General features: G+C 36.0%; 1 protein-coding gene across 1 annotated transcript; it reads left to right on the top strand.

Moving 5' to 3' along the window:
* The first annotated feature begins 2,264 nt into the window (after positions 1-2,264).
* LOC139129334 (Golgi pH regulator-like) lies at positions 2,265-13,550 on the top strand. The gene is made up of 9 exons (XM_070694968.1): positions 2,265-2,340; positions 5,667-5,787; positions 6,300-6,380; positions 6,862-6,971; positions 7,638-7,726; positions 9,215-9,403; positions 9,930-10,019; positions 10,760-10,825; positions 11,802-13,550. The coding sequence occupies exons 1-9, from the start codon at positions 2,265-2,267 to the stop codon at positions 12,006-12,008; spliced, it is 1,029 nt and encodes a 342-aa protein (XP_070551069.1). The 3' UTR covers positions 12,009-13,550.
* Positions 13,551-14,328: the final 778 nt, after the last annotated feature.

Here is a 14,328-nt window from a genome sequence, read left to right on the forward strand (position 1 = left end):
ATATACAATTTCCGCCGTATAGTTAATGTCGCCAAGTGTTGCCTTAATGTACAGTAACAGTATACATTTCGCAGCTGTCTATAACTTTCTTTGATGTCATTTGTCGTATTCAAAATTGCTATAATGCCTCTTACTTTCTTGATGGGTTTTATTGTGATTTGTTTACTTTTAGACAGATTGTTCAGAGCAATCTTTTCTGTTAGAGTTATGTTCTTTCTGATGTGGATTGCGTATGGAATTTCCTCTATCAATCTAAGTTGTTTCGAGACAGTTTTACAATTTTTGGTTTTCTGCTGTTAGTAGTGTCGACATTGGATTTATCTTAGAACATCGATTGATCGTTTGTTTCTCATGAAATTGCACTATCTTATGATGCGAATAAATTTGTTGGTATCTGATAGGACAATTTTTTTTGTATAGGCACTTCTGAATGGAATAAATTTCAAGCCTTTGCTTAATGCTTTGATTTCAACATTTGGTAGGTTTGATTTGCAAGATTTTTTATGAATCTGAGAATCTTCCTGAGTTCTTGTTTTTGTTTAATCTTCGAATTTCTGTTTATGTTCTTCCTGGCGTTTTTCTGTTTTTGGTTTCCAAACAGCAAAACGATACCATGCCGAAAGGCAAAGACGCTTTTCATAAAATTCACGAAAGCTGCAAAAAAGCAAGGTAAGCTAGCTTAAAAAGGTAAAAACGTCTTCTCGCTCTGTTAATAAAACCCTGAAGAAACAGTCTATTTTAGGCCAGCACATCCTCCAAAAAGAGAACTACTGTAGCACAAAACTATGTGTCTGTCACCACACATCGATACATAAAAAACCAGAAAATTCAACAAACGAAAAAGGCTTCTCAAACAAAGGAAGCAAAAGACCAAAATCACAAACATAAAACCTTTTTTCGGGGACTAAGGTCACATGACCAGGGTCAAGGCATGATTTATTCACCGGTTTCTCGCCATATTTTTGTTATCATGAAATCACACTACTATTGATCTACTCACTATATCGTAACACTTTCAAAGGTAGAACCGATGCGTAAAGTTGCCCTCATTTCCTTTACATTGATTCAGTTTTTCAGACAGAGGCCATTTCATAATAGTTTATAACTTGTGTTGAGCTTATTGGATAAGTTTTGGTACATTTATCATTTATTTTGAGTTTATGGATCATCAAGACAAATTGTACATTACCTTTAAATTATTATTTTGTCACGTAAATGGGCTATTGTACTAAGCATAGTGAACTTCATAATAGGCCATTTTGTAATTTTGTGGCCATTTTTGTTTCATGACGTCATCACAATAATTAATTTGTATCAATCGTATGTGTTGTCCGTAATTTGGGGTGTTAATTTCAGTTCATGCACTAAAATGCTGGACACAGACTTGACAGTATTTGAACATTATCACACGATGTTATGGGGCTATTTTGAATTGGGGGTGGTCGGCCATTTTGGCTTTATGACGTCATCGCAATAATTGATTTGTATCATTTTTATGTTTTATTTGTAATTTGGGATGTTTGTGTCAGTTTATTCAAAAAAATATTGAAAACTGCCCGAACTAGGCATATTTTACCATTTTTAAGCAATATAATAGCGGCCATTTTGAATTTATGACGTCATCGAGCCTTTCCGGTGGCCCAAATTTTTGGAGCAATAGCTAATTTTGATCTACACATATATGCGAACCTCTGTAGCAAATTTGGCACTTTTGTCATCCGTGTAACGATATTTTTGTTAAGCCACCTGACTAGAGGTAATTTGAGCTTCGAAGTGATAAAGTTGAACTTTTCTCAAATTTTTAAACGAAATTTTCAACTCTTCTCTATCATCAAACCAAGAATAAAATTTGTACTAGATAACAAAGTATGGTACATGAGAAACAAATAATATACCATTTACCGATAGTTGAAGAAGGAAAGTGAAAAAGTCAACGTTTGTCTCAGTGTAAAAGAAAAATCTCTTAATCGAGGGTGTCATTTTTTCTGTTTACACATGGAGATCAACAACTTGATAGCTTCAGCACGCAAAAAAATATATTAATCAGTAGTTCATACATGTAAACTGAAATCATGTTTTTGAAATAAAATTTTGATAACAATGTGTAAAAGAATATCACCCTGCATAAACAATAATAAAAAAAACAATAAAAAAACAATAATTAAAAAAACAATAATTAAACAAATTATACCGTCGAGTTTTGTCGTAGTCATTTATTTGGAAAAAGGAAGGTTAAAAACATTCGTCAAGAGGTCGTTCTTTCTATGGCATACCCAGCTGCATTCTGGCTCCTTGTCCCAATTCTACCGCTGGCTACGCTGCTCATCAAGATAGGATCAGGTATGGGCAGAACTTTGACTGCATATCACTTGACAAGATCATATGGAAAATTGATGTCTCCGACTCTGTACTTCTATGATGGCATTATACGGTGAAATATAACGATTATCGTCTAAAAAATTAATTTTCGCTTCTCATTCAGTGTTGACATAGGAAACTTGGTTCGTGAAACCATGTAGGTAAAGTTACTCCATGGGCAAAAGAAATGTAAATTCGATTGGTAGCTTCAATTCGATTGGTAGTGCAATCAATGCACTCGTACTATTTACCAATGATAGCCATTCTTACGATAGTCCATACCTGACCCTTTTTTCGTGAGCAGCTGTAGAAATCGGGCAGGGGACCAGACTTACGTAGCGGTTGTCGGGAGTACATAGAGCATGCGCACCAATGGCGAATATCAGTCAGATGGTCAAGTCACTTCATCATAATCACTCGACAGAACACATAGGTGCGATGCCGTCTCGTATTCATTGAACATTGAATCTGATTTGCTAGCGATACACAACAATCTGATGTACTTTGCTTCGCTCGGAAAAGTACTGGTGGCAGAATATACAGTCTCCCTCAGGAAATACCTTGGAACGTCCAAGAGTGCCCTCCAAGGCCATAAGGTTCTGTAATATTCCATGAATAATTTCCTTGAATTGTAGGTCGACAGTCAAAAGAATAACAAATTAACTTTTATACTCGAGCATTAAAAATTTTGTAATTATTAAATGCGGCTTGTGAAATTGATAAATGATGGCGGTCGAGGAAATAAATTAACCTTGCCTAAAAGGTATTTAAGGAGAGAGAGAGAGAGAGAGAGAGAGAGAGAGAGAGAGAAATTCTGTCATAAAATTCTCAGTAGATTGAATACGACTGTTGTGTAATAGTACATAAATGATAGTGCAGTAGTCAAATGTAATTGAAGTCATGGTATTGCAAACTCAGTTCTCGTTACATCCGTTTTTCTTGCCATAAGTATTATCTACTCATTGAACAAGTCAAATAGTCCCCTTTATTTATATACAGATATGTACGATTGTGTGAATGCTTGTTGGAAATAAATACAGAAATATTTTTCCAGGGAAACATTTTGTACACAGAATTTAAATCCAACCGTAAATGCTGGTACAACATAGACATAATACCTAGAAAAAAGGAGCTTGAAGTGTTGCTTTCTCTTCAGACGTACGGTCGTTTACCGACGGAAAACGCCCATTTGAATACATATGTGAAAGGTAACGTGGCGCATTGTCGTCCCATACTAGCTGAAAATTTCCGTCCCTTTTTCGCTTTCTCCTCTACCGTCGACTTTGACTTTTGAAATTCGTAGGTAAGTATGATTGATTTGCATTTGCAAAGTATAATATATTTTTATCTGATATATTGCCTTTATTTACAAGTGGATACTTTGGATGTAAAATCTGTCAACAAAAAGATTATGAACAGAAGTTAAATAATGAACTAGAAAGTTTGAGTAATAGAATTATAAATTACTCTACAATATTTTGTGAAAAATATGATTGCTAATAATAAAAGTATCACTGCAACTTAAACAGGCTGGCAGTGGCAGGTTACTTAAACAGATGCATGTATTAATTAACATCAAATATACCGGTTCTCTATTATATTAAATGGGAATGATATCACATGTTTTTCCAAACTGCACAACTACAGATCTGAAGATCATTGATTTGATTAAGTGTGTTTCAAAACCGTATTTAAAACATTACTTTTAATGAAAATTAATAACTTTGCATGAAATACACATAAATGGACAAAATACAAGTTACTTTTGGCGCACATCAAATTACTAGTAGTATTAATTACAGTAATTTCAGCCTGAGGCAGTTGAAGTAAATATTAGTTACATGACACCTACCTGGAAAACTTGCTTTGGAATTTTCTTCTGTAATTTCTAGTTCACCACAAATCCCATCATATGGCTCAGAATGCTGCATTACACACCCATCATTCTGTGCATGCTGTTCAAACCATTTAGTTGGTTTCTCTAGTGAAGTAGGGGCATCGAGGTCATATATCAGACGTTTCCTGCACTTTGGTGCTGTCTGCTTCGACATGGACTCACCCCAGTTGTTTTATTCGAATAAGGTTGGAACCGGATGTTCAGATGTAGGGCCTTTGTTACCTTGGAAATGCCGGGAACACACTCTGGAAAACTTGTTTGGACACCAACTTGGTTCCCTCCGCAACACACGAATCCATTGTAGTCGCAGGCGTCTACATTTTCTTTCAGTTGGGAATGAGTGGAAAGTAACATCTTCCATCCACGGGTACTTTTGCAGATTTTCTAGCTTGTCAGTGGCCGAATTACAACCAGGGGCATTGCAAAAAGAAATGAGGCATCTTCTGGAGAGTAACAGTACTAAAAGTTCAATAATCTGAAAAATATTTACTCGTGGCTGTGTCTCAATCCTACAGACGACAGTTCACATCTGTCCTGCTAGCAGCCATCTTGAAATTCTAGCCCTACCAGTTGTCAACAAACAGCGCCCCCCGCACAACAAACAACCCATTATTTCTTTCGTTTTTATGCATCTCGAATATGGCGTATTGAATAGTTTAGTCCACTCCTATTTTGTTAATGGTTCAGTCCAATGGTAAAGCTAGCTCTGAATGGTACAGTCCAATCCTACAGCATTGAATGGTTCAATCCATTCCTATAGCATTGAATGGGTCAGTTCAATCCTATAGCATTGAATAGTTCAGTCCAATCCCATGACTTTATATGGTTCAGTCCAATCCTATGTGGTGTTGAATCTCTTCAAAAGAAAATAGGGCCGGAAGTTCGAAGATGTTAGACGGCAAGTCCTGACTCTTGTTTTTTTTACAGAATCATTTGAAACTTTTCATATGAAACAAAACTCCAAGGATGGGATCTTCGCTAAATTTTCTACTCCAGTATGCCAAATAGTGATTATATCCAGCTTCTGCACCATATGCTGCATCTTAACCTCAGGACTTTTTTAAAGCTTACATTTTTCTTTCTTTATCTTTACAGTACAAAAGAACCATATGGTAACTGTGTTAACCATAGTAGCCTGCATATTCATGTATTTTTCTGGAAACTCGGCGACCCATTTCCTATACTTAGTCAAAAGCATGGTGAGTACGACAAGGGTACTTTGCTTCAGGTATTTCTTCCTGTTTTGGTTTCACATGCATTGAAATTAAAGCACTTCTGAACAAGATGAACAAACCAGTCTCTGTGTGTGGCAGCTATGTATCCTTGTGAATATGTAGCGCCACCAACTGTTCAAAAATATAGATTCTCTTGTTTGCATGATTTGTTTGTTTGTTTTTTCTTTCACCACTAGGCATCTTCACTATAGAACAGGGTATTAGTCGTGTAGGTGTGATTGGAGTGACACTGATGGCACTGCTGTCCGGCTTTGGTGCTATCAACTGTCCCTACACTTACATGTCATATTTTATGAGGTAAGGACTAATACGAGTCGATGTTCCAATTCCACAACTAATCATGTGACCTATCATGATTCTTTTCAGTGACAAAGCATTATTTCTACAATGGGCAGTGGGGATGATAACATAAATGTAAAAACTTCCTTGGTGAAAAATTGTTTTTAATTCTTTATCAGGATTTCAGTGTACTGCAAGTTCAACCAGTATTGAAGTGTTTACGCTAAAAACTAGAAAGGTACTTACAGATATAGCTTGCCTGAAATGCTGCTTTGGAGATTGAACCTATAAGAATGTCTGACCCGTTGGCTTAAACACCTCTCAATGCCATGTCACATGAGTGAAAACCTGTGGGAAGGAATGGTGTTCTCTAACTGTTACATCGATAAAGCAAGTATGCACATTTGCTCTGTGTTTACTGTTTGCATTTAGTAATGTTTTGTAAAGCTGAAATTTACCGAATTATACAAAGACTCACTGATAACAATGAACAGATAACTTACCTGCTTAATCACACTGGTTTTTCTCAGGCACGTCAATGATTCTGATATCCAGGCACATGAAAGGAAGTTCATGCAAATCATGGACATGATTTTGACCAAGAAGAAGAGGTAAGAACAATGTCTATTACCATGGTGTGTGAATTGTGTGTGAATTACATATGATTGGTATAATTCATGCTTCCATGTATTAACCCTTTTCCTGCCAGACGGTATCACTTCCCCATCTGCCGAGTCAGTAAAAAGTGGTATTGAGCCAAAACATGACGTATTTTCACCCACTTGGCTTGGTATGTTATTGCAGCTTTCGTCTGTAAAAATCATGTTTACAGTATCTCTTTCTTCAGGTAACTCAAGACTTCGTTAAAATACACCATATGGGACATGTTTTTCTTCTCTAATTTTAACCAACTTGACCTGATTGTGAAACATGAACTTGACAGGTAAAGGGTTTACCAAGTGAATTGTCATTTAAGATGCTGTGAGCAGCATTCTTATGACCAGAGTGTTTAAATCGCTTAGAAAAAGTTTCCGAGTTAATGCTGTTCAAATTCAAGAATATGACCACACTGTATGTCATTATGTGTTTCAGGATTGCATTGGCAGAGAGGGAGAGTTTACAGCGAGCTGCCAGTGGTGCTCCAAAACAGACTGGTATCTGGGGAATGCTGAAAAATGTCACTGGGTCCAGTGGTAAAGAAAGTATCCCATTGAATTGAGTCCTGCAAATCGTGTTTCCATAGTAACTTCACTGTCCAATATTTATATAAGTTGTTTAATATTGAGAATGAAAACATTATGCTCCATCAGCAAGAAATAGTCGAAATTTTAATATATCAGACTTTCCAACAAAGGAAATTCATGACAGTTTCATGCAATACTTTTCAAATAATATCAAACTTCAACATGGCATTTTCTACCATGTTACATAAGAAATTATACCAGGTTACAAATTTACTTTGAAATTTACTGCTCATTGTAATATGCATACACACAAGTGTGAACAAGTCTGCTAGAGTATGGCCCGTAGTAAGTTTCTTTATCAATGGTAGAATACGCCCTGTTGATATTCTTCAAGTATGGACTCATTGTGTAGGAACTGAAGTTTTATCTATCTTTTGTGAAAGTGGAAACTTTAATTTGTACAATTTTACAATAGTGTTAATATAGCTGCAGTGGCCAATTTAAAACAAATATTGGAAAATGTTAGGTAAATTGTTTCTCTCACGCCTAAATTATTCATGGTAACCCCTGATATTTATTCTTGATTTTGAAAGAGACTGGTTTAGCGCAACACTGAGCAAACTCTGAGATAAAATTCAGATTTACCAGTTTCTTTGACACATACACCTTAACTGCATTTGTCAGATATAAGTCAGTTACAGCAAGAAGTCAATGCGTATGAAGAGCTGAGTCGACAGCTGTTTCTGGAAGTCGTTGACCTTCACAACACCAAGGTAAAGATGTCACATATGAGTATTGAAGAATTAAACTGTCAGTACGCATTGTTTTATCAAGTATTACATTCAGACTACCTAACCTGCAAAAGTCCATGTTATGTTGATACTGTCGAAACAAATTGTATTTCAGCCTGTTGTAATGGTTAGACTGGGTATACTGGTAGCTATAAGTCAGGAATGCTCTATGTCACCATGTTGATAAACATGGATAATTTTCGTGAAGCTGAGAGAGTTTTAGTGTTCATCAGAAGAGCTATTCATTGCTGTAGTTCCCGACAATCTTCGATCTTCAGTGTTGCTGACTATGCACATTATGCAAGTATAAGAAAATTAAGGAGTTAGCATTAGTCAAATATCAAATAAAAGACACTACTGTTCCTTTCTTTTGTCCATGGAGTAAATGTTGAATAAAAACAGTGTTCCCTCTAAGGGCAGGTGAAAAATTTTTTTGAGTCAAATGGAAGAAAAGTTGACATGCTGTGTGTCACCGCATGCATGAACAAGTTATAACTAAAAAGTTAGAAGTATAGCGCCCTCTATGGTTGTATGTCTTTCTCGATTCCTGATACTCTCGTTTGAGTCAGTTAGAAGATCATAAAAACAACAATGGCTGCCTCCTTGCCCACCAATCATTCCGCAAGATAAGTTTACTATCTGTACGTAGTATATCAATGCGGAGACTTACAGAAATGACGTTTTCGGATTTTTATTTAACCCAAAACTACAGGAAAATGTATTACCTGTGTAAATTATGATTCTGCTAAGCATTTCTAGTCATTGGCAGGCTTTTTACAGCTGCGTCAGTGATGCGTCAGATTACTTGTTATTTTGATTGTGGCAGGCAGGTTTGCCCTATGTCATGACACGTCAAATTTGTTTAGGGGGCACACTGAATAAATTTAAGTGCACACACATCATTTACACGTCTTAATTTCAGTTCAAACACAATTTTATGATCTGGAGACAAACTGTAGTTGATACACTTTCAGCTATATCACATCCTTCTTCCTTCTACAGACAAGAAGCTTGTATCACTTTGCAGTGGCTACAGATAGCTGAATACATCAACTGTATGATGTTACCTGTCACATTATAGACAGTAATCATGAAGTGGAATGCTACTATAAATACTCTGCGTAAATCTTCATCTGAAACCTCATTGTAGATGGGTGACATGTTGCTGCTTTGTGATTATTTGAAGGGGGTTTGATTAGATAAAGGGAATTCAGGCAATCATTCATCCTTGAGAAATAATTTACCGGTATATAATTTAAATAATTTTGCAGGTCCAAGAAACAAATAGAAAAAGATAATAAAGATTGCATTAATCAATTTAGATATCAGTCAAAGTTCTAGTGTCAGCATACCGGTAGTGTTCAGTTGCTGCATTGGCAGTACCATCAGTAGCAGTGCTCCAGCGACTACATGTACATTCTCCATGTTTCATCTGACGGCAAATTTACGTGTTCTTGTCTTCCAATGCAGGAGAGGATAATCTATTCCAGGACCCTGCAAGGCAAATACTTCAATTTCATGGGATACATATTTTCCATGTATTGCATGTGGAAGATCTTCATATCAACTGTGAATATTGTGTTTGATAGAGTCGGCAAGACAGATCCTGTCACCAAAGGTGTAGAGATTGCCGTCAATTATTTTGGAATTCAATTTGATGTGAGTCTAAAGCTTTTGAGGTTTTATGCCCCTTCCCACAGGTGCTGATGTGACTAGACCTGTTCATCCCAGTGCCCTGTAAACAGGTCCACACTCACCATTAATGACAATGGGTTTGGGCTAAGTCATGGTAGTATAAGGGTTCATAAAACAAATGAATCAAATTAGTGACTTAGTGATTGTGTTCACATGTACAATTCTCTCTACTAAGGTAGAATGTGTCTTTATGACAGATATTCATACTCAATAACTTTTACAAAACTAACAAGCTGATTGCTAAGTAAATGAACTTTTCTCTGTCTTCTGTTTTTGAAAGTCGAATTTCTTTTTTCCAAATTGAGTGATGACAGGGATAGCAGCCATTTTAAATATCAAATATTGGTAAATTCAGATTCAGATTTGGTTCCAAAGTAACAAAATTTTCATGGAATATAAAGTGACATTTAGCTTTAACGCCATAAGCATATGCAGACAGCAAGCTAGGTTGCCACCAACGTTTATGTTTTTTCCCCTTTTCTTATCACAGGTAAAGTTCTGGTCACAACAGATATCTTTTCTTTTAGTCGGTATTATTATAGTAACTTCAATCAGGGGGCTGCTAATTAACTTGACAAAGGTAAGGTTTACTGTTGTGCATGGAGTGTTTCAAACATTATAAATGTCACAAACCATTCTACCACAAATCAAACAAATATCAAGTTTGTGACTCTCGCAAGATGAGCAAGGAACATAAAAATTTCAATGGAAAATTGTGAATTTTAGAAACAGGCATCATCAGCTGGCAGTGGAATCTAAGACTCATTTCATTGATGGTTTATTAGAAGCAGTGATTGACAAAAGAATAAATCAAGTATCAAGATTGGAGGCAACATCTCGACGGCCATGTCTTAAAGTTGCATTGTCCGCCTTGTGTGTATCTGTATAAAAACTGCCATTATATTACTCTCGTTTAAGTCAGACCGCACCTCAGAGACAGACATTCAAACTCTCAAACTTTTACAATTCTTTACTGATCTACCACTTGTGGGGTCTCATTTTAAACCTCTCGGAGTGACAAAATTTTCAGTCTCAGTTTTCCAAAATTCGAAATTGTATTATTCCTCATAGACTTAACACAGGATGGCGGCCATTTTGGTTTTTAGATATCAGAAAATGCTAGGTAATTTGTTCCTTAGTAACACATTTTGCATGGCGACCCCTGATTTGATGCTTGATTTTGTAAGAGAATGTTTGAAAGTTTCAGTGAGGAAATTTGAGCAAAAGTTTTAGTCTTTCACTTTCGAGATGGATACTACCCTAAGAAAACCAGTTTAAAATATTTCTGAATTGTTGGTTTGTGTTGTATTTGTTTTATAGTTTTTTTATGCTATCTCAAGCAGTAAGTCTTCCAGTGTTATTGTCCTGGCATTAGCACAGATTATGGTGAGTACCCAGCGTTTGTCAATCCAAGACAGTTTTCTGTTGTGATTCCAGAATATTTCAAACAGGGTCTTGTACAGAAAGCAGTATGAAAGTACAATTTCCATCAAATTGTCATCAGATGTTAATAGTGTGTGTGTTCTCAGAACGTGCAAAATTCAAATTTGAAAGTCAGTGATTGTTTTTATCGCTATAACTATTTTTTTATTGAAGTTTACTTTCAAACTGTGTCTATAGTAGTATTACAAAAAAAAATATTCAAAAGTAATACTAAGATTATCACAAAAGGGAAATTAAGATAATTAAGTATGTAAATTGATGCATTTTTCAGTATTATTGTTATGTCTGTACAATACCTTTTCCTTGTTTTCTACTGCAATATATCAAAATGTCTAGTGCTCATCATAGTAATGTTCAATGTCCATTGTTATTCTTGACATTGAAATCTAGTCCAGTCAAGAATTTGTTTGTCAACAATGAGATTGGGGAGTGTGCAAAATGAGCAAAGTTGTCAAGGGTGATATTTTACCTTGTATATCAACATTCTTTAGGGAAAACAACAACTAAATGTACTTGTTGCAGAATAAGAACATCGTATTGCAGCAGCAGCAAACATTGTGGCAGTTCGCCATTTTTATGACAAAGTCAAGTATAAGTCTGGCTGTGCATAAAATGCGGTCCATTCTCTACACGGCTTGATCAATATCTTTACTTATATAAGTATTGTCTTCTCAACACTTCATCTCAGGAATGTACAGTAATTACTGCGGCGGTTGTCTATCATTTGAGCGCTGCCTTAATCTCCAATGAGTAATCACATGCATGGGCATGGTATTCGTGAATCTGTTGAGTATTATTTTTGACAGTTACTTTCAAAAAATAATTATAATCATTTAGATGTCCACTTCCCGACTTTACGATGTATCTGTTGTTTGCATATCTAACAATGACAGCTTTTCCGTTTCTTTCTTCACAACAGGGTATGTACTTCGTATCGTCAGTCCTTCTCATCCGGATGAACATGCCGCTTGAGTACCGCAGGATAATAACGGAAGTCCTCGGTGATCTGCAATTCAACTTTTACCATCGTTGGTTCGATGTGATCTTTCTCGTCAGTGCTCTGTCCAGTATAGGATTCCTCTATCTTGCCCATCAACAGACGCCTGAGAAACATATGACTCCCTGACAGCCAATGAGCAGTCATTCAGTGGATCACATGACTATGCTTTAATTGCTACATAAATGGGCAGAACCAGAGACACATTAATTAGCCATTTGGTGTCGGAGAAGATGCATGGCATTGCAAAGATTGAGATGTGATAGAGGGGTGCTAGTGTTTGGAGTCTTAAGCAGCTAGAATTCTTGTGGGACATCAGATCAATGCAAAGAACGATAACAATATGTGGTATTCTTCTTAAGGAGAGTAAGAAAGTATGTGCAGATAGAATTGTCACAATTACTTTATCAGGATATCAAACAATTCAAAGCTTCTGATAAATTATATCTTACATAAATCAGATGTAATCAAATTAAAAAAAAATCTTATACTCACATTTGAAGCAGTCTTAGAAAAAAAGGATACACTTAAGGTAGATCATGCCTCAAAAATGAAAGAGGTCAACTTTTGCTGAAACTTTCGTCAAACAAACTGTCAACCATTCTCTTTAAAATTCAATAATTAAAATCGGGGGTCACTGCTAATTTTGGTGCTGGAGAAACAAATTACCAAATATTGAAAATTCCCCTTTTTCACAAAACTAAACCAATGAAAACTTTATTTACCTCATAAGCTTTAAAATGGGCCCCCGCAAGTGGTATGCTGAAATAATGAGATAGAAGTTTGAGAGTCCAAATATCTGTCCCAAGACGTATTTTACCTCATTCAGCAACTGCTTAGTATTGTCTGCTCTTACCTCGGTGCATAAGGTTACCAGTAAGTGTTACATAATACCCATAGAGAACTCATCTCATCTACTAGACACATACTGTTAGCCAGTGGGAAACATTGCCATGCTTTGGCTGATAATCATCAGAGTTCTTCTCCACAAGTGTAGTCCAGGTAATGGGCCATCCCACAGTTTTTGAGCAGTCTGTTCATAAAAGAATAGGTTCTCACAACAAAAGAATAAGTTAATTATGTATTTCTATGTAAATCTGTAAGCCCTCTGTTTTTCCCAAGCTATGGAGAACACTAACAATTGTGTCTTGCCAACTTTTGGATTTGTCGTCAACTACAAAGATGAAAAAAGCTGGTCTAGCTATTGAGCAACCAATCTATCATTTCAGTGTCTTGTAGAAAAACAGAAAAAGTAAAGCCATGGGACCAGCAGCACATATATAGCTCATTGAATAATAACAGTAATGGTTGATGAGAGAGTAATTATTTATTATCCTTTTCCCAATTCTGTCAGGCAACAACAAGATCCAATGTCATTGTATGTATATGATTATCCAAATTAGTTAAATTACTTAAAGGCACAAAAAGCCCCTCCCCATAAGGTACTTTATCAAATTGTAAGACTTACAGGGACAACTCATCAGCAGGCATTGTGCCCTCTGGCCGAGGCGATTTTTGAACTCTCAGAGTTGGACGACATTTCTGACTCTCTGAGTCCATTTTAAGAATTGTGCCAAATGTAATTGCATCAGTGGCACACTAGTTCATGAAGAGTGAAATTTAATTGCATCAAAGAGACTCCTAGAGTCAGTGGCATGTCAAATTAGCTTTGAGAGCATGGTTTAAACAAGAACACGATTGGAACTAATTTGGGATAATTGGATTTTCATATTTTTCAAATTTCTCAAAAGTGTTAGGTGTCCCTATAGCTGAATGTTGCAATATTGCAAATTCCTCATTAAAACAAGTGTGTATCTTAAAAAGAAAAGCAGATGCGATTACATTTGCAGATTAATCGACATTACTTCATCATCCAATTATCCCAAATTAGTTCCAATCGTGTTACAAGGTAGATCAACTGTGACTTTAATTTCCAAAGGTTTAAAATTTGCTATTAAACTGCACAGACAAGATGAAACCATAAATAAAACGCGGCTCTATGATGTCAACAGAAAAGATAATGAACTGTATGGTCCGATGAAACCTGCACTAATAACGTAAGTCAATTCTCAATGGATTTTCAACTTTCCTGCCACTTTGTACCTTCTCCATTCCATTTTATTTCTTCAAAGCATGGAAACAGTTCTATTGACAAATAAATGTCAAGGTGGTCGCATGTGAATTATTTGGCTCTTGTCTTTTGTCTTTCCATTTCAACAAAGCAGCTTTAGGTATTTTTTTTCATAGCCAAAAGTGTATTCTCTTCATCCGTATACACATCATGTACACTTAGGATGTTGCGTAGCTAATTGTTTACTATTTCAGGTTGAATGTACATAAAAACTGAAAACCTGACTTTTGTCTAAACTCTCCCAAATGACACTTTTCAACTTTCTCTCACCAAATCAAGAATAAAGATTAGGGTCATTTGGCAAATTTGTTCTACTGA

This window comes from Ptychodera flava, chromosome 3 (assembly GCF_041260155.1).
Source record: "Ptychodera flava strain L36383 chromosome 3, AS_Pfla_20210202, whole genome shotgun sequence".
NCBI classification, from domain to species: Eukaryota; Metazoa; Hemichordata; class Enteropneusta; family Ptychoderidae; genus Ptychodera; species Ptychodera flava.

Coding starts and splice junctions, on each gene's coding strand:
- LOC139129334 (XM_070694968.1), top strand. CDS start 2,265: ATGGCATACCCAGCTGCATTCTGGCTCCTTGTCCCAATTCTACCGCTG. Junction 6,972..7,637: donor TGGGTCCAGTGGTAAAGAAA/GTATCCCATTGA, acceptor TGCATTTGTCAG/ATATAAGTCAGTTACAGCAA. Junction 9,404..9,929: donor ATTTTGGAATTCAATTTGAT/GTGAGTCTAAAG, acceptor TTCTTATCACAG/GTAAAGTTCTGGTCACAACA.